The sequence below is a fragment of the Pseudomyrmex gracilis genome, unplaced genomic scaffold, assembly GCF_002006095.1.
Source record: "Pseudomyrmex gracilis isolate BER0280 unplaced genomic scaffold, ASM200609v1 scaffold_114, whole genome shotgun sequence".
NCBI lineage: Eukaryota > Metazoa > Arthropoda > Insecta > Hymenoptera > Formicidae > Pseudomyrmex > Pseudomyrmex gracilis.
This window is the reverse complement of record NW_018020698.1, coordinates 489,997-511,261: the sequence shown is the minus strand read 5'-3', so window position 1 is coordinate 511,261 and position 21,265 is coordinate 489,997. Positions and strand designations below refer to the sequence as shown.

General features: G+C 38.2%; 3 protein-coding genes across 3 annotated transcripts in view; 2 read left to right on the top strand and 1 right to left on the bottom strand.

Annotated features, from left to right (window-relative positions):
* The window catches only part of LOC109856327 (ras-GEF domain-containing family member 1B), a 64,599-nt gene that overhangs the window by 8,989 nt on the left and 34,345 nt on the right, over positions 1 to 21,265 (bottom strand). The window contains exons 2-3 of the mRNA XM_020431457.1: positions 3,521 to 3,730; positions 2,724 to 2,984 (exon numbers count right to left, since the gene is read on the bottom strand). Of these exons, the coding sequence (XP_020287046.1) occupies positions 2,724 to 2,984; positions 3,521 to 3,730 (471 nt within the window). The remainder of the gene's footprint in view (positions 1 to 2,723; positions 2,985 to 3,520; positions 3,731 to 21,265) is intronic.
* On the top strand, positions 14,681 to 17,664 carry LOC109856322. The gene is made up of 5 exons (XM_020431449.1): positions 14,681 to 14,715; positions 14,822 to 15,064; positions 15,147 to 15,734; positions 15,866 to 16,156; positions 16,258 to 17,664. Exons 1-5 carry the CDS (start codon positions 14,707 to 14,709, stop codon positions 16,627 to 16,629), a joined length of 1,503 nt encoding a protein of 500 aa, XP_020287038.1. The 5' UTR covers positions 14,681 to 14,706; the 3' UTR covers positions 16,630 to 17,664.
* Positions 18,742 to 20,894, top strand: LOC109856324. The gene is made up of 4 exons (XM_020431452.1): positions 18,742 to 18,831; positions 18,962 to 19,495; positions 19,627 to 19,917; positions 20,020 to 20,894. The coding sequence occupies exons 2-4, from the start codon at positions 18,983 to 18,985 to the stop codon at positions 20,422 to 20,424; spliced, it is 1,209 nt and encodes a 402-aa protein (XP_020287041.1). The 5' UTR covers positions 18,742 to 18,831; positions 18,962 to 18,982; the 3' UTR covers positions 20,425 to 20,894.

The following is a 21,265-nucleotide window of genomic DNA, read 5'->3' as shown; positions in this document are numbered from 1 at the left end:
CCCGAGGTGTTTCCTCCTCGTCTGCTCCTCGAGATACAGAATGCACTTGGAAAGTTGCTCGAACAAGAAAGAAAACAAATATCGAAAACTCATTATTGGTCTCGTAAGTTAACTTTCTCTTCTCGTCTCAGATCGAAAAAAACAAAAAAACAAAAAAAAAAAAAACAAAAATAGAGAGGCGGTCTTTTTCTTCGGGAAAGAGGCGCGTTACACGGTAACGAACGACCGTCGACGAAAGTCGCCGGCGAAACTAATAATTCCACTCTTTTCCGCGCTCGAGATTATTTGTGTCGACGGATAGAAACGTAGTTACAGTTTCGAAATTCACGAGCGCGAGCCGGAGGACAACAAAGTTCCTCGAGCCGTGTATCTTCTCACGTATCCCAATTAAGGAACGACACACGTGATGTCGCCCCCGTTGTGAAGAGGAGGCGTAACGTATAACGTATCGCGCCGTATAATTTATGGAGCGGATAAAAAAATCCTCTCGAGGCTTAAAGGACGAGAAACTCCGAAACTTTTTCAGGAGCTAAAAATAAAAGCGCGCGTCGAGAGAAGGAGAGAGAGAGAGAGAGAGAAAAAAAAAAACTTACGGTATTAAGACCGAATTATTGGTCTCAAGAGTTATAACTCGTTTCCACGGAACGAAGTTGCCGTCACCGTGGCACGTACAGAACGAAAAAGCGCGGCGAAGCGAACTTGCGGTTTAATAAGCCGGGGGAGCTTCGCGAGAGCTCGACCGCCGTCGTCTCTTCTCTTCTCTTCTCCTTCACGTCTCGCGTGTCTTCCTCCCTTCTTAGTGCTTCCTTCTTTTTGCGTGCTCTCGTCTTTCGTTTCCCGTCTTCAAAACGGGACAAGTAATCTCCGCACGAACCACGAGCCACATACGTTTCAAAAAGGAACCACAGACGAGCTCGACGAAATGACTTCCATAGGAAGGTTTTTTTTTTTTTTTTGGTGTAACGTATACAGCGGACAAATGACGGCACGGTTTTTTTATTACTTGCCAATTATTGTTGTTTCTTTCAAAGTAGCTTCCGCTACAAAAAGTTATATACGACGAAAACTATAACACTGTACCCTTTTATCGGCGGCTCTCTCTTTATTGTTAAAAAGAAAACGGGGATTACGCGGGCGCAAGGCGGTATCGTGAAAGAGTAATATAAATTGTTATCGTATATTTATTGCGTCCTTTACATAAATCGATATCCGCGCGCGCCGGGCTTGCACAAAGCGCAAGGGAGAACTGCGTTTTCATATCCGGGAAAAATTGCAAAATTGTCTTTATTTTTCTGGCAGAAATTTAGCGACATTTGCCACACGCTCGGCAAATATTGCAACTCTTTCGGAGACCGCTTTAATATTCTTCGAAATTCGCCGCGAAAATTCTATCTCGTGGTTTTAATGGAAATTTTCGTTTTTAAACAATATTCTTCGTCTTCCGTAAGTATAAGTTTCGTATTCACGGCGCAGAATTATGGCGCACGTAAATTTGCCATGGATTTTCGTCCGAACCGCGTCGTTCACCATCGTATTACTCGGACGATTCAAAGTGCCGGGCGAAACTATTCAGTTTACCGTAAACAAAATATTTTCGCCGATATTTCAAATGAAATATTTTCGCAAACGCGCGCAATTTCGATGAACATCGCGCGCGATGTGCGATTATCGCGAGCATCTGATACAGAAATGCTGCTTTCACCGAACGAAAGAGAGAGAGAGAGAGAGACAGAGAGATAGAGGAATTCCGTCCACGCGCGTACACACGCACGCTCGTTTACGCGAAATGCGTCGCGCGCATTCGCAAAGAGAGAGAGAGATGCGACCGCATAATTTCGCGCTGCTGATTAGCCGCAGTGTGTGACACACAGTGTCCGGCATACTTAACTAACTAATGTAGCTGCAAATTACCTATTAGCGGGTATAGCGAAATAGACGCGCGATAATCAAATTAACCGAATGGTTAACGTCTGCTCGGGGCCGGAAACTGCGCCGTTAACCCCGTTAACACTAACCCGAGCGATTTCGTGGGCGCGACTTGGCGCGAGTGTGTTTGTCGCGTCGTCATTCGCGAAACGCACCGACCGCTTTACGGTAATTACGGCGCGCGTAACGGACACACAAACGAACGGAAGCGAGGGAGAACAACGCGGGAGGACGCGAGGGAATATTATCGCTTCATTATGCTAGAAGTCCTCTCCAAGGATCGATGCGATTACGGGTAAATCGAGTAATCGTGCTTTGCAACACGGCAAGCCGGATTACGCGAGGGTATATATTCCATATTGAAATTACGAAACAGCGGGACGCGCTCGGGTCAATGCGCGCGACTGACCGAGAGGTAGCGCAAGCGCGCGCAAATATAATACTCTCTTTTTTTCTCTCATTATTTCGTGGCTTATCAGAACTCAGATTGCGTAAAGCTCTTGTGCGGAATGCGCGAGTTATCGCAGAAAATGTCAACCCGGATTGTTGTGTAAAAATCGTTGATTTAGTTTTTTGTTCCCTTTTTGTTTTTTTTGTTCTTTTTGGTCGCGCGACCGAGCAAAACTCACGGGCGAAACTTTACGTTGACGCGGTGAGATATAGGTAGGTGCGATGTGCGCGCACACAGTTCGTTCGGAAAACGTCGCGCTAAGCCACTAACTAAGCCGAGGCGGGAACACAGCGAAATGCAAGCTGACGGCCGCAAATGGGCGCGCTTGTAGCGAAACTCGACGAACCTGTGTAAGCTGCTCCGTCGCTGCCTCGGTCGCCAGTCTGGCCAGGCCCTCCTCGTACCTTTCCAGAGCCGTCAGTCGTAGCAGCAAGTTTTGCAGCAGCGCCGAAACTTCCTGCCTGGCCGCGGCGTCGACCGCAGCGACTTTCTGCGTGATGGATCTGACGTGGCCCATCACCCTCTCGTCCCGAAAGTCGTACGGGAATGTTTCCGTCCATTCCGCCAGCAGCTGCACCAGCCGCGGCACGAAGCGATGCAGTCGTTCCTGCGAGATAGAGAATGCGCTTGTTGGATTTTTAACGTTCCCCATACCCTTCGTTTTCCAATAACGAGGATAAATTTCGAGGAGAAGCAACTCGCCACGTCTCTCGGCCGTGGAATGTAACGTGACGAGGGAAAAACGTGAGAGGATGAAGCCAGGAGAATACACCGCACGTTTACACTTTGCGAAACGTTAGTTAAAATTACCAAACGTTACCGGATGAGGCAAATATTAAAGTGATGTGTTAAATCAACATCTTTTCTTTGCGAACGGCGAGAAGAATGGGAAGAGGGTTTTCAAAAGAAAAGGATTTTTGTTTTGTTCCACACAGTGTGAATACAAGGATCGGGAGTGGATAGAATGAACGAGGAAATGGGGTGTGCGATCGGACGAGGGTGCGCGATCGTGTGATGAAACGATAATACACGCGGAGAGGCCTTCGTTGGCGTTGCGTGATATCGGTAAAGGATTTTCGTGCCGGTTCGGCAGGAAAGCACAACAGGGAAAGAGGGAGGGATCGAGGGAGAGAGTATGCTCACCTTACCGCCCTCGCCATTCAGATTCTGCTGATGCTCGCAGAGCGCGCAAACCTCGCCCAAAAGCTCGTGCGGCTTGATGAAGAGCCTGGCGCTCAGCAAAAAGGCGAAGAGGTACGCCCGATCGGGATAATAATCCTCCGTAGGCACCATGTGCTGCACCAACGCCTCGAGTGAGCCCGAGACGAGGTTGCCGTCTCGGTACACCAAAGCCTGAAACAGTATACGGATCGAATTGAGAGCGCGGCGTAACGCGAGACGAAACTCGGCGCGCACTTCCCCGCGGGTGGACCGATTATAATAAGACTTAACACATATGCAACGAAATTACGAAAGCGAGACGCCGAAATATTTCCGGACGGCGTTTCCATCGTTACTCGTTCGGCAGCTAATACACTCGCATTAACTTCTTTCTAAATTAATTTTGTTAAATTAGCTCAACGCCATTAAAACGCGCATTTTTCATTTTAACGTTCAACGCGTTAATTAAATAAACGTTGAGGATTTTTTATTACTCGGAAAATTGAGAGGAAGTCAGCGATTACTTTGCGCAACGATTGCGCGATTACATCTTATGATTTTTATTTAGGATTACTATCCTTTCTAGAAAAAGCGTGTGTAAAAATAATCACAATAGATTCTCTCGATATTGATTGTTGCCACTTTTATCTCGACGCTGATTGGACGTTTCTCGGATGTGTTTCTCAATTCATGTCGTACAAACCAAGAGACACGGTAATGCTTCTTATACGCGCAATTCATGCGATTGAGAAGTAAGGAGATTTTCATGGAGCAATATCTCAAGAACAACTGAATCGATCACTTTCGATCACTTTTAGTCTCAAGACGCTTCAGAACAAAAGACTAAAAAAAAGTATTCTTGCGTTTTTTAAAGTCACGTGACAGGGAGAAAAGGAAAAACACTACGTGACTGCAGTCACATGACTTTCCTTTAGTCACGTGTCTTTAAAAACATGACTAAAGTGAAGTCATAAAGAGGAAATAAAAACCAACACGTGACAGGGTGGAAAGGAAAAACACCACGTGACTAAAGTCACGCGACTTTACTTTTGTCACGTTTTGAGAGACACCTGACTAAAATATAGTCGCGTGACTTTACTCACGTGTTGTTCTTCCCTGTCACGTGACTTTACTTTAGTCACATTTTTAAAGACACGTGACTAAAGTATAGTCACGTGTTGTTTTTCCACTCCTTCTTTTCACTATGTTTTGATTTTGATTTTTATGCGTTATTTCTGACATCTCTTTAATGTGTGTTATATTGTTTGTAAGACGTATATATACTATCTGTCATCGCGGTTGTGTTCACTAACATAATCATTAAAATAAAAACAATAATACCGTGCGCGTAGCGCGCGCTTGTGTTGTGCTAGTATTGTAAGAAAGATATGTGTAATCCAGGACACTTGACATGAAATTCATTAATTTCAATGTTATTGAGAACGTCTACGACTTGTAAGTCAAATCAGTTTTTTTGCTTTCTATAAATTTTTTCTTCTTCAACTTTTACAATCACTCATTTAAAAAAGTCAAAGCCGGGACCGGACCAATCCCATCCAACAGCTCTAGATTTATTGTACGTGTTTTGAAAGGTAATTCATGTATCCAAGTGCACACATGTGCAAAGTTGTTTGATGTAAAAAAAAAAAAAAAGAAAGAACAAAAGGGGAAACGAAAGAGAGGGCGAAGGTGCGCGCGATTATCATTGGCGTCATAACTTATTCACATGATGTTTACAGAGGAGCCGCGCGCGCCACAAACAATGGAGTGCATTATTGCGGTGCTTTTCGAGCTTTTTCCGCGCCGCGCGCGTCTCTTCATACCGCGCAGTATGTCGGACTTTCGCGAGTTGATACATACGTGAGCGGAATGCGGAATTTGTCGGTGGTAGACACCACCGAACGCTTCCGCGCGCACATTTGAGTTTAGCTCGTTTCGAAGTTGGGCAAATACTAAATCTGCGCATCGCCGAGTTGCACTCACAGCGCGCCGAGGCGAGCTCTAACAAGCTGTCGGGGATTCAAATTGGATTCCAAACTTATCGCGTCTTAATGCGATATTGACGAGAGAGAGAGAGAGTGGTAATATTTTCGCCACAAACGAGTTTCTCTCTCGGCACGCGCGCGCGATTGCTTCGATAATCGACGATACCGCGCTCAGCCGAAATCATCATCCCGCGCTTAATCCAAATTCGCGCTCAACGTACAGATAATTATGCTCGCTACGCGCGCTCCCCTGCCGCAATTAATCTCCTCGATAATCGATGAATGATGGCTCTAACGAGGTGGATATCGAATATCCAACGCGATAACGAAACCCTCCGCGTAACTGAGTGTCGCTGGAAGGAAATATCGATAAAAAAAAAAAAAAAAAAAAAAAATTGATAATAACAATCTTCATTGTTTCGCGTTGTTTCGCGCGACGAAACTTCCACTTTACATCGCGCTAATTGTTTTCGTATATTAGTCCCATGTGCTTTGGGAAGCGCATTCGGTTAACTGGTAAACTTGTATGATCCACGGAGGATTCAAATGGCTTAAGCCGAACTTCCGTTAATGCAACATCGACGAGATAACATTTTCGCCTCAACTCGCGAGCGATGTAGAAAGTTTCAGCGCCAACAGCCGGTCCGGAGGTTGCGCGCGAGTTAATGCGAAAGTGTGAAAATCCACTTCGAGTGGATCCCGTACCACCCTAAATTTCTCTCTAAAACCCTCCCGACTGATTAAAGGTAATTTTATTATCTCAATAATGCATTCGTTTTCGCGCGCGCGCGCGCGCACACACAACTTGTTTTAATACGAGAACGCGCCTCGAAACGCGCTAAAACGTCGGAATTTCCTTGCTGCATAAGAGCATTGCGTAATCTCCAGAAAGAAAACCAAACGGGAAGAGCAATCTCATTCTCCTTCTTTCTCGATATTTATTGCGAAAAAACTGTTTTCTCGCGCGCTTTCGTGAAAATTTAAAGCACGCGAGTGTTGCAACGTCTTTAGTTTCTCTCTCTCTCTGATAATGTTATTTTTCTGTAATTTTTACTCTGATAATTTTCTCGCCGTCAAGAATCAAGAAATTCGCGAGGGTGATGTACATGGAGAGAGCGTCCGACAATAACCGTGTCATCCCTCTCGTGGGCAAATTGTACCGAATCGAAAAGTCCTTTGCCATTTTGCGAGAGAGATCCGCAATAATTAACGAGTTATTAATCAATAAAGAATGAGCGCGCGCGCGCATGTCCGCGTGACGAGACATCGTTTCGCGGACACAATGGGAGGACATTTGGTTTTTGATGAAAATGAGTAATCAATTATTAAATAATTAATTTATAAATAATTAATTTGTGGTTTGACGTGTGATAAAAATAAACAATAACTTAATTTTAATTTGGAAAAACGTTCTCGCGTTTTTTCAAGATTATTAACACAGGCTGTTGTTGTTTATAGAGCGCTTCTCGCGTTGAGTCGTCTGGCGCGCCTGGCAACCGTGAGCTCGCGAAAAAAAACGCTGGACTGTCTCTCTTCGCGCTTATTCAATTTGTATTTAATGTTGTTTGTATTTAATTAACAACTCAAATTAATTATTGCGAAACTCGCGACGAAGGTAAAAGACTTTTTCGACTCGGTTCAACCCCCCGCTCGACCCGTTCACGGGGAAGACGGAAGACGCGGAGACATTCCGCGATTTCGATCACATTGTTCTGCCATCCTCCTCTTCGGGCGCGCGAATATCATATCTTTATAGAATCTTCGTTCGTAATCGTTTTCTAATAAATGTCACGAAGCCGTGTTAGCACTTCAATCCCATCGTGGTAGATTTTACGATGGCGGATGAGTATTGTTCGAACGGGACTTTATGTGGCTTTGAGAAGTTTTAGGTTCAATTAGTTTATTGAAACGGAGAGAGAGAGAGAGAGAGAGAGCGCTCGCGCGCGCGAGGGAGGTCGTAACGGTGTACGGCACTATTACGAAGTTTCCACGGGTCTTAAAGCGTCTCCATCCGTGCCACCTATTTCCCCCGTTAACTGCGAGGTAACAAAGTGAATACCTCTGGTGTGGCGTTTCTGGTTTCTCTTTTCCGTGTTCTCCATACGGCTTACGCCTGTTTTCGGAAAGGAATAAAGCCATTGTAATTGGGGAAGCGCGTTCAATCAAGCGCGCGCGCGCGATATCGTTTCACTCTGTGTTTCACTTTTTCTTCCTACTATCGTCCCCGTGTCGTTGGAAATTGTATTATTTCACATCGGGTTTTAATCTCCCCCGCGTTGGAGACCAACGTTACACGAAAACCGTAACTTAAAAAAGGTCATTACTCTTGTCCGTTATTTTCTTGTTACACAAGAGAGGGTTGATGTTCCCCCGGTTTACATGCAATCTTCTCTTCCTTCTGCAGAACTGTTTTCTTTTGTTTGATTCTCTCTCTTTCTCTCTCTCTCTCTCTCTCTCAACATTTTTATTCGCACAATACACGACGCGATAAAAGTATAATCGATTTTTAACGATCAAAAGTGAATTTTCCGGGAAATCCTCTCTGATGATAATAAAGTATATATACATACATTGTGTGGAAAACGGCGCAATTAGGTGGCGACTTGTCAAGGGGAAACCGCCGGACGAAAAAGGTCTTACGTAAGGGGAAAAAATCGGACGAAAGAGAGAGATAAAAAGTTAAGTAGGGCGCTTCTCTTAGAAAAAAAAAGAAGCTGCTCTCTTTGCAAAGACTAATCGCAAGGCTGATGAAAAATGAGAGGAATCAAGAAGGACAGGAAGTAAAGTTTCTCCTAGATTGTGACGGAAAGTTTAACTCACTTTTATTCAAAACAAAAGAAAAAAGAAAATAAGCGCGGCCTCTCCGAGGCGGCTCGCACAGAAATGCGAGCGAAGGTCTAACGAACGAAAAGCGCGGGGGAACATTTTGCACGCGAGATTAATCAGACGAAAAAAAAAAAAAAAAAAAAAAAAAAAGAAACACGCGGTACCCCGAGCTCCTTTGTACTTTGAATAAAGCTTTTAACATCCGCGATGTAACTCCGCTCCGCTTTACGTGGCTTATTAATGCGACGACAAAATGCGCAGAATGTTGTGTCTTGCGAAAAATCGCCGTGTCGAAGAGAGAGAGACATGCACAAGGCGAACTTTCAAAATGTAAATTGAATACGTGGAAGATGGCAATGCCCCTTAAAATGGATATCAATGTTCCGCGAAGCTTAAAGATAAATGTAGTTAATTAAAACTTTCTTTTATATGCCAGAGCAGAGATGATATCGCCCGCACACAGTTTCCAAAAAGAGATAGACGTAATCGACTCTGCGAAACTTTGGCGCGCTCCGGGCCTTTAAGTATCTCAAAAAGCGCGAGTTCAGTAGTTGAATTCAGAACTGCGACGGTGTTATTTTTCCTTGTTTTTTTTTTATAAAAAACGAAAAAAAAACCGTTCTTAAAAAGACATTTACGCAAAAGAGACCGAATGAAACAAAGTGCAACAAAAAATGAAAGTGCCTGATTATTACGAGATATCGAATTAGTTTTTGCTTTCGGGGAAAAGTGAATTTTGCTGTTCGAAGAAAGAACGTCGCATCGGACAGAAGCTCATGATGATCAAAAAGGATTAATTAACAAGCGAAATGGAAACAAAACAAAAAAAAAAATGAATTTCTATGCAGCTGTACACTTTCTTGTGATTTATAATTCAAGTGTAGAAAAACTATTGTTTGTTTTCTCTTACTGACGACGACGTAATGCTCCCTCGCATCCCAAGATGTGGATGTCCTGGATGGAGGATTATGCAAGCGTTACGAAGCGTATTTAGCATAGTATTACATCGTTGAAACGTTATCCTCGCATGCGAGGTGTAAACCGTCTTACGGAAATAATCCGATAGTCTACGGGATGAAGAATCCAAAATAGCTCGGAAGGTTCGTCGATCACAAGAGGGAGATATAACATGACCTTGCTCTTTAGAAAATTGCATGTCGCGTTGAAGAACGGCATCTTACATGGCAAAATAATCCATTAATTTTCGTTGTAAAATAGAAAATGGTGTTTCAACACGCTGTCAGTCATTGGCGAAAATGTGATTCGGTTTTTTTGTCGACGAAAATAATCAGCGTGGATAAAACATCTTTTGATCGGAAAATGTAGATTATTAAATACTTACTACTAATTGCGTACAACCACTTGTGTCGTAAAACACAACCGCGTTAAAAAAGATTAGGACCGCTGTGAGATTAGGACACTTAGACGCATCGATTTACGATTTCCTCGCGTTTTCGAAGATCGCAGACGCGATTAACGATAATATTGCTGTCTTCAGAAATTATCGATAGTACAGACGGCGTCATTAATTCGAAGAATAGACGCGGGGATTACATAAAAAGTCCAGTTGATCCAAATATCCATTAGTCCCAAAATCGGGTGTCCAGTTGTGGACACCCGATTGCTACTAGTTAGTTAGTACGGCGCCCGTTGGCGCTACGAGCAACCGCCCCGCTTGCCCTCCGATCCCCGCGCTTATTCTTCGAATTAATGACGCCGTCTGTACCTAGTATAGAGAGATCGTTCTAAAGTCAACCGAAATTTATCGATTGCTTTGTGTTGTTAACATTATGTCAACAAACTTACAAGATGTGAAGTCGTAAACGCTGACTCACATAGATCAAAACACTTCTGTGCAAAACCCAGAACACGACAAACTCGCAGCAATCGACGATTACAAACAAAGTTTCTCCAAAACAGGTACGTTCTCATCTAAATTTCTAAACTCTTCGAAAAATAATGCAAAATTACGGCATTATTCTCGCCAGATTGAGATAATGAGATGTATATTTTCACATAACAATTATGTTATCACAAATTATATAGATCAATCATTCAACGAATAAAATGGACCGACCTAACGACGAATTAAACATGTTGTATACACAAACATTGGAAGACATCATAGTACGTTTTTTCCAAATACTTCTTGATGAAAACCAGTTTTCTATAATAATAGATTCGCACAGACACAAAGCCGACAAATTAGTGAAAAAAACATCTCCGTTTTTCATTGATGAGATCAAAGTATACATTAGAGTACATCAAGAATTGCTCGACTTTGATTCCGATGACTCGTTGCCAGATATCATAAAACAAGACAACTATGATGATAAACAGTGTTTTAAATACGTTCGACTTATTTATTCGCACGAGATATTTATGAACGAGTTAAAATTGCAGCAAAATGTTTTGCCGAAGATCGAGATCATGTTGCAAACAAAAGTAATACCAGAATTGTTCCATTACTCAGACCAATTTAGAATTTTTATAATAGAGGATCTGTTAAATCAAGGATATCAAGTGAAATCTTTCGAAAGAGGTTTGAATTTGACTGACTGTAACGAAGCAATAAAACTTATGGCCAAATTACACGCAGCCTCGGTGGCTTTACATGAACAGGTAACAATTATTGGAAACAAAATCAATAAAACAACACGTGATTTTATCTAACATTTAAAATGTATAGCAAATGTATATATTACAAGATAATCAAACCTCTCACAACTGTTTTTTTTTTTTTTTATCTTAAGGATCCTGATTTAATAGAGGCATTCAAGATCGAGAAACTTGCGACAGAAAAAAATTGCGAACATTTGATGCGCATCTTTCGCAACACTATGACAAAAGTAATTGCTTTTATGAACACGACCTATCCGCTAATTGCAGCTGCAATGGAATCCTTACTCCATAAAATTTACACTATGAAACAAATCATCAAGTTGTTCACTTACGAACCCGAAGAATTTTGTGTGCTAAATAATGGAAACTTTTCCACTAGTAATTTAATCTTTCCTGAAGCCACAAATGTTCCTCTCTTACTGGTAATGTTCCTTTTTGTTAAATAAAATAAGTTTTTCTTGCTAAAGTTTGCCAAGATGTGTAACATTTGCATAAACAATTGAATGTTTTTGGAACAATTTGCAGCAAAATTATCAAATGGCAACCTATTCATCGCCAGCTATTGACTTACATTACTTCTTAAAAACTTCCGGGGAGACTTCCATGGTGATTGATCAAGACAAAATTCTGTTAGACACATATTTATTGACTTTGAAAAATACAATGCAGACGTTAAACTGCAAGACGCAACCACCCACAATGAAAGAGTTGAAAGCGGCTATGAAAAAGAGAAAATTATACGCCGTGTTTGCGAGCATGACATTTAGATTGAGTGTGATGATGGATAAAGTAGAAGAAAACACAGAAAATAGCGATCACGACAAAAATTCGTGGGAGGAACTTGCAAAGAAGATGTGTTCAAATATGTTCTACAAAAAGTACTATGATTATAGATGTATTTCTTACGTAGAAACAGAAGTATAATCACATTGTCACACGAGTTTGAAATGAAACAAGCGCTGAAAAATGAAGAATGATATTTTACACTTTTTTACTTCGATTTTTAATACGAAATAACGGCACGTAATCAGAGAGAGCGGTATGGACTAATTCTTGTGTATGTATTCTTTTTTACAGTTTATATATATAATTTATATGTGTGTTAGATGCGTAAATGGTGTTTCATAATCGTAATCGCAGTAAATAGAAAGACGCAATACTCGTCTAGCTTAACAAGCAAATATCAGGCAATTAGTAGTTAAAAAAAACTCAAAGAACTACTATTACAGTGTTAAACAAGTAAATATGTAAATGCAACATTTTTTTAGTAAGCGAAAACCGCAATCACATAAGTTAAATTATTTACCAAATCAATTTAATTTATTGCGTGTGTTTTTTCATTGGTTTAGAACTAAGCAACTTTATCAGCGAAAAGTTGAAAGATCGAACATCAGGAACATACCGTCAGAATTTTAATTTTGTTTTTTTCTGTAATATATTTGATGTCTCCGTAATAGGATGATAATTTTTTCTCTCTGTCAAGTTATTTTGTCTCCTGGTGACATACTGTTATCACCATACCGCGAAATGATAATTAGTAACAGTCATGGCATGGTTCACTACGCTGGACTGTAAAAAAAAAAAAATAGGAAAAAATAGTAACACCACAGAGAAATCTCGTTACCGACAAAGTAACAAAACAGATGTCCGTCTGTAATTTTTCTTCTTGCAATAATGATACAAAATAATGACGCTTTGCACCGCATTTATTTGTACATTATTGAATAAATTTGCTTTGTTCTTCTAAACCATTTTGTTTTACGAGATAATAAAAATGTTGCACTATTTTATTACTTATTCGAATAAACTATAAGTACTTTTCTAACAATTTATAAAAATACAAAATCATGTTAGGCTGTGTAATAGTATTAATAAAATTGTAATACGTATTATATATTATTATATTGTATAAAACGTTTTATATTGTATATGTTTACACATGCTTTTTTTCAAATCTCGACTTAGAACACATAATAATAATAATATTTTTTAAGATGTTGCGTAAGAATTTTTGCTGTTAAAAATATATTTATAAAAAGATATAAGAATTCTTATAAGTTATATAAAATATGCTGCTGTACGTATGGTATCAAAAAGAAAACTAAGCAATAAACACTACTGTTTTATCATTTTCGACATTAATTTATTTCAAACTATATGATTATACATATATGTTATACGATTATATTTAGCGCTTATTTACACACAAAAGATAGGAATACGATCTTGCATAACACTCACATGTATAAGCAAAACAACAAGCACGTATGCGACTCAAATGTTCTCGGAGAGGTACGTTCTCATTATCTTTTTTAATTCTTATTTCTTGAAAAAGTTTCCTAAATTAAATAGATATAAATAGATAAAACCATTCTTATCAAAATAGACAAACATACAGTTCTAATGTAAGATAATTATTGCAGTTTCGATAAACAACAGAAATGGCTACAATAACAATGTGAAAAATGATTTTCAAAATATTCTTCCACAGTCACTTCTTCCTAATAACTTATAGAAATGCCACTCGATCACCGTGGTTCCTGTAGAGAGAATCCCCAGAAAGGGAATTCGGTCACGATCGAGATCGGATACGCATCAAGTCACGATTTTCCCGCGTATTCAAAAATCACAAACGCGACTATCGATAATATTATTGTCTTCAGAAATTATTGACAGTAACTAGTATAAATCGTTTCAAATCAGTCAACCAACATTTATCGATTTGCTACGTTTGGCTTGGTTTGGTGCATTTGTGGCTCATAGACTGAAAAGATAGTCCATACGCGATTTGATTTGGTTCGTGTTGTCGACATCATAGACGTATATATAGACTGCGCGTTCCCTACCTTTGCCATGTTAAGAAAATGTCTTCACTATTGAGAGAGACAGCTGGTGTTGAACTGTAGCCTCATCTTTATCTAGCAAAGTAGTGGGGAAAAAGAAGTCATCGCTGATTGATAGAATAGTAGTGAGAATAGAAGAATAGTGGGGATGAGAAGAGGAATGAAAGAAATTAAGGGGTGATGGCAAGTTATATATATATATATATAGGTTAGGTGGTATGAAACAATAGGCCCTGATCCCACCACACATTGATAGACAGAGAGATAGTTACTGTTCAAAGTATGTTGTCTTTGTCAACCGTAAAAACATCTTTTCAAAAGTCGTGTTGCATCAGCCATGTTGGTTGGATGTGCGTAGTTCCACTGTGAATATTTTTGGACAATTTTCGGTGTTTTTACACCACTTTCTTTATTATCATCATTGTCTCTAGTTTAAACAAGTATATAACTAATAATCTTTAAAGACTGTATACGTACAGTGCTTCGGTAACATAAGGATCAATCTGTACTCAGACTGGCGTGTGGACTAGTCTTTGCGGTCCAATAGCCATACTTGCACCAAACCAAACCAAACCAAACCAACATCTTTTCAGCCAGTGATGAAAGATCTGACCGGCCAGCACCAAGAGTGGGAGCCACTGAGAGACGCACACAAGCGTGACGTCACGCACACGGACGGCGGTTCGCTTGTGTGCGTGCTCTCAGCATAGACGTATAATATATAGACTGCGCGTTTGGCTGAAAAAATGTCTTCAACGTTGAGAGAGACAACATACTTTGAATAGTAACTCTTTCTCTGTCTATCATTTACTCCACTACTTCGCTAGACAAAGATGAGGCTACTATTCAACACCAGCTGTCTCTCTCTCAACGTTGAAGACATTTTCTTAACATGGCAAAGGTAGGGAACGCGCAGTCTATATATTATACGTCTATGGCTCTCAGTGGCTCCCACCACATCGGTGCTCTTGGTGCTAGCCGGTCAAATCTTTCATCACTGTTTTCAGCCAAACGCGCAGTCTATATGTTCTACGTTTACGGTCAACATGCGTAGTGCCAAGGACAGTAATGGCCCCTTTGAGCCATATATGCACCAAACCGAATTTAATCCCAAGAACTGGGAAAAAAATAAAATGTTAGCCGCTCTGCTTGCTAAAGAAATAAAAACTCCTGAGATTATACCGGTCTCGATAAACTCAAGCATACTACACGCGACAGCCGGCGATACAAACGACATTTCTCCAAAATATGTAAGCCTTTATCTAAATTTCTAACCTCTTCTATATAAAATATACTTTTTATATAACAATTATATTATCACAAATTATATAGTTCAGTCATTCAACGAACAAAATGAACACACCGATCAAATTCGAATCGATTGCGCAACATTTTATGAAAATAATTCTCGATGAGAAAAAGGTTTCTACTCAATTCAATATTGAAACGACAAGAAGCGAAACTGAAAACAAAGAGAATCTGAGTTGGTTTATCATCAATGAAACTAAATTGTACATTGCAGTATGCTATGCTGCAAGTACTACCGAATCTGATTCCGAATCTGATTCCGAATCTGATTCCGAATCTGATTCCGAATCTGATTCCGAATCTGATTCCGGCTCCGTTAAGGCATATTTCCTGGCGAAAGTCTTTTCTGATAACTCTATGTGCGACTTATTTTTATACGAATTACAAATGCAGCAAAATGTTTTGCCAAAGATCGAGACTTTGTTGCAATCAAAAATAAGCCTAGAATTGTACCATCATTCAAAAGAATTTCGAACCCTCTTTTTGAAAGATCTGTTGAGACAAGGATATCAAGTGAAATCTTTCGAAAAAGGTTTGAATTTGAATGACTGCACCGAAGCAATAAAACTTATGGCCAAATTACACGCAGCCTCGGTGGCTTTACATGAACAGGTAACAATTCGAAAAAAAAAAAAATCATGTGAACACCATGTATTTTTACTTGACATTTGTAATGTACAATAATATGTATGTAGTAGAAAATAATCGAAAAACCTGTTTTTTTTTTTTTTTTTATCCTTAAGGATCCTGAATTAGTAGAGTCATGCAGAATCGACAAAATTGTGATATCAAAACAATACGAACATATGATGCAAATGTTCCGCTATGCTTTGAAAAAGGTAACTGCTGTTATGAATGACATTTTTCCGCTAATCGCAGCTAAAATGAAATGTGTAATTCGTAACCTTCACGCTATACAACAAATCATCGAGTTGTTCAGTTACGAACCCGAAGAATTTTGTGTTCTGAATAATGGAGAATTTTCCATTCGTAACATACTCTTTTCTGACAACAGCACTCGAACTCTGTTACTGGTAATTTATCTTTTTGTCACATAAAACAAAAACTGGCGTTAAAGTTCGCGTAAGTGTGTAAAATTAGCATAAAAATTAAATGTTTTTGAAACACTTTGTAGAAACATTATCAAATGGCCACCTATTCATCGCCTGCTATTGACTTGCATCACTTCTTAAACACTTCACCGGAAACTGCCGTGATACATGATCAAGACGAGCAAATGTTGCAACAATATTTGGAGACTTTGACGGACACAATGAAGGCGCTCAACTGCACGACAACACCACCCACAATGAAACAGTTGAAAGCGGCTATGCGAAAGAGAAAGTTATACGCCGTGTTTGCGGGTATGACATTTAGGTTAGTTAAGATGACGGAAACAGGAAGAGAAAACACAGAAAATATCAAACACGATGAAAATCTGTACACAGAACTTGCGAAGAAAATGTGTTTAGTTATGTTTCACAAAGGATACTTTGATGATATATAAGCAATTAGAATCACAATTATCGAAGACAAGTGAAAGAAAGAGTGATGAAGTATGATAATTGTTTTATTTCCTGCACTGTGGCTGCACCAGTTCACAATCTATCTTTTTGTATCCATATAAGAAGAAAAAAACATAAACCGTAAACTAAAGCAGCCAGTGCAGAAAAACAAAACAAACCTATAAAGAAAAATATTTTACTCTTTTTTAAGTTGATTTTAATTACACAAAAACGACACGTAATCACATAGCGATATTGACTTCTATATATTTGTTTTACACTTTATGTAATTAATTCATATGTGTATTGTGTGCGTCTAATTATTATTCCATTTTCGAATTCGCGATAAATAGAAAGACACATTCCTAAGCGTAATAAGCAAATATCAAGCACCTAATAAGTATGAAAAAAAATTGAGAGAAGGGAACTATTATAGTTTAGTTTTCTACAACTAAATAGTAAATGCAACATTTTTTAAGTAAGCGAGAACCGCAATCACATGAGATAAATTGCTATGCCACATCAATTTAACTTATTGCGAGTGGTTTTATAACGGTTTAAAAATATATTTTATTACTGTAATGTAAAGATGAAAGATTGACGACAAGTAACAATATATAGACAGATTTGTATTTTGGCTTGTTAATATATTTATAGTTTCCGTAATAAAGTTTTTTCCATCTAACGTTCTTTTCTACGCCAAATTATAAGTATTAACAGTTATAATATGGTTCATTACACTGAAGTGTAAAAAACAGTGAGAGAAATCGGTAAAAATAGAGAAATCTTGACTCCCGATACAGTAACAGAACAGAGATCCGGAACTGAAATTTTTCTTTATGCTATGATACAAACTAATGGTCCCACATTAGTTTTTGCTATAATAATATGAATATATTAATATGATACTTATATGAATATCGCCGTATTGCATTCTTCTAAATCTTTCCTTACTACCTAATAAAAATGTTGCTATTTTCTGACTTACTCGAATAAAATGTACATACGTTTTTAACAATCTGTAAAAAATCACATTTTGTTTTATGCTGTGTAATCGTATTAATAATAAATATATAATACGTATTATATATGTTATTTATATTGTATAAGACGTTTTATATTGTATAATATGTTTACACATGCTTTTCTAAAATTCTCCGATTTCGAATAAATTATAATACCAATAATTTTTATAAGGATATGTAAAACTTTTTGCTGCAAATATTATAATAAAAAAGCTATACTTCTGAGTCATAATTTTCTACGTCATTGTATTTAAAGAATATAGGAATACATCTTTGTTTAGCGCTGACTTACACGCGAAAAGTCGGTGTACGATACTGCAATATAAATTCAAATATCTACATAGTCAAACTACAGCCAACGCATGCGAAGCAAGTGTTTTGGAAGAGATACGTTTTTATTATCTGTGTGTTTTAATCTTATTTCTTAAAATAGTTTCCCAAATTGAATAGATAAAACAATTCTTATCAATATAGACAAACATATAGATTTAGTTCATTTGTTATAAGTATCGCGGTTTCAATACACGACAAAAATAACTACAACTATGTAGAAAACCATCTGAAAATAATTATTTTACTTATTTCTTCTTTTAAACTTTGAGAAATCCATCGATCACCGTTACTTGAGTAAATAGTCATCAGAATAAAAAAGGGTATTTCATGTATAAGCAGAATGTACAGCGCGTATCACATGAGCATTTGCAAAATGCTCTGAGAAAATGTGATGCAGTTGTGGTCGACTTAAATAATCAACGTGGAAAAATAAAACATTTGTTAATCAAACAATGTAAGTTATTACATACTCAAGTGCGTAAAACCACTCGTGTCGTAAAACACATCGTACTGTGTAAAAGCTCTGTCAGATTAAAAGCGCAGTAATAAAACGCATCTATTCACTATTTTCCCGCGGTATCGATCACATACGCGACTATCGATAATATTGCTATTTCCAGGAATTATCGATAGTAAACTATTGATCGTCTCGAATCGGTCAATCGAAATTTATCGATTGCTCTGTGTTGTGTCGGCACAGATTGTGTCAATAAACTTTCAAAATTTGAGGTCATAAACGCTGACTGACATGGATCAAACCACCTCTGTGCATAAACAGAACACAACGAATTTGCGCACATCTAACGCGACAGCCGGCGGTTTTGGACGACATTTTTCAAAGAACAGGTAAGAGTGTTTATCTAAATTTTTACACTAATCGCACAATAATGCAAAATTACCTGCACGGCGTTATTCTTGCCAGATCGAGCTAAGGTATACTTTTTATATAACAATTATGTTATCACGAATTATATAGATTAATCATTCAACGAACAAAATGGACATATCGACCACATGCAAACTGACCACACATTTTTTAAAATCAATTCTTGATGATGAAGAGATTTCTGCTCGACTCGATATTGATACAACAAAAAACGAAACTGAAAACAAAAACAAAATGAGTTGGGTTTTCATACCTGAACTTAAACTGTACGTTACAATATACTATGATGCTGCAAGTACCACCGAATCTGATTCCGATTCCGGCTCCGTTATGGCAGGTCTCTTGGCGAAAGTCTTTTCTGATAACTCTTTGAGAGACTTATTTTTATACGAATTACAAATGCAGCTGAATGTTTTGCCAAAGATCGANACTTTGTTGCAATCAAAAATAGGCCCAGAATTGTACAATTATTCAACAGAATTTCAAATCCTCTTTTTGAAAGATCTGTTGAGACAAAAATATCAAGTGAAATCTTTCGAAAGAGGTTTGAATTTGAATGACTGTACGGAAGCAATAAAACTTATGGCCAAATTTCATGCAGCCTCGGTGGCTTTACATGAACAGGTAACGATAATCGAAAGAAAATATATATCATGTGAACACCATGTATTTTTACCTGACCTTTGTAATGTACAGTAATGTATGTAGTAGAAAATAATCGAAAACCTCTTAAATGTTTATTTTTTATTCTTAAGGATTCTGAGTTAGTAGAGTCATTCAAAATCGTCAGACTTGTGATACCAGATCAATGCAAACATATAATGCCAACATTTGACTTTGCTATGAGAAAGACTCTTGATATTATGCGTAAGATTTATCCGGAAGTCGCGAATAAAATAGAAAGCGTACTTAATAACCTTTACACTATACAACAAATCATCGAATCGTTCAGTTACGAACCCGAGGAATTTTGTGTTCTGAATAATGGAGACTTTTCCATTAGTAACTTACTCTTTCCTGACAACAGCAGTCTACCTCTTTTACTGGTAATGTACTTTTCCGTCACATAAAACAAAGATTGTCTTACTAAAGTTTGCGTAAGTGTAAAAGTAGCATTAAAAATTAAACGTTTTTGAAACACTTTGCAGCAACATTATCAAATGGCCACCTATTCATCGCCTGCTATTGACTTGCATCACTTCTTAAACACTTCACCGGAAACTGCCGTGATACATGATCACGACGAGGAACTGTTACAACAATATTTGAAGACTTTGACGAACACAATGGAAGAGCTGAATTGCACAACAAAACCACCCACGATGGGACAGTTGAAAGCGGCTATGCGAAAGAGAAAATTATACGCCGTGTTTGCAGGTATAACATTTAGGTTAAGTATGATGCCGGAAATAGTAACAGAAAACACTGAAATGATTGAACCCAGCGACAATCCGTACGAAGAACTTGCAACGAAGATGTGTTTAGTTATGTTTTACAGAGGGTACTTTGATTCTACAAATGACTCTCATGATCAATTAGATATAACGGATTAAAGCGATGAAAAATGAAGAATGACATTGTATATTTTTTTACTTTGCTTTTTAATACCAAATAGTAGCACATAATCAAAGAGAGCGGTATAGATTAATTTTATGTGTTGTTTTTTACAGTTTATATATATGATTTTGATGTGTGTTGTGCGCGTATAATGTATTTCACGTTCGTAGTCGCGATAAATAGAAAGACACATTACTAAGCGTAACGAGAAAATATCAAGTACCTAATAAATCTAAAAAAAGATCCTGAAAACAACCATTAGTAACTATTTTAGGTTTCTAAAAGTAAGTATATGAATTCAACATTTTGTATGTAAGCGAGAACCGCTGTCACATAAGTTAAATTGTTATATTACAATTTAAGCTATTACGTGTGGTGTTATAATGGTTTAGAAGTATACAATTTTAGCAAGGTACTGTTGAAAGATTGACATGAAAGAAAAATGTACAGTAAAATTTGTATTTCTATTTGTTACTATATTTATTGTTTTCGTAAAGGGTTGATAAAGGTTGGTCTCTGTAAAGTTATTTTCTCAGCGAAATTATAAGTATTAACAGTTATAATATAGTTCATCACACTGAAGTATAAAAAACAGTGAGAGAAAATAGTAAAAATAGAGAAATCTTGACTCCCGATACAGTAACAAAACAGAGGTAAGGAACTGAAATTTTTCTTTGTGCTATAATGATACAAAATAATGGTGCCACATTTATATTTGCATAATTGTATGAATGTCGCTGTATTGCATTCTTCTAAACCTTTCCTTACTACCTAATAAAAATGTTGTTATTTTCTGACTTACTTGAATAAAGTGTATTAATGTTTTTAACAATCTGT

Coding starts and splice junctions, on each gene's coding strand:
- LOC109856322 (XM_020431449.1), top strand. Junction 15,735..15,865: donor CGGTGGCTTTACATGAACAG/GTAACAATTCGA, acceptor TTTATCCTTAAG/GATCCTGAATTAGTAGAGTC. Junction 16,157..16,257: donor GCACTCGAACTCTGTTACTG/GTAATTTATCTT, acceptor AACACTTTGTAG/AAACATTATCAAATGGCCAC.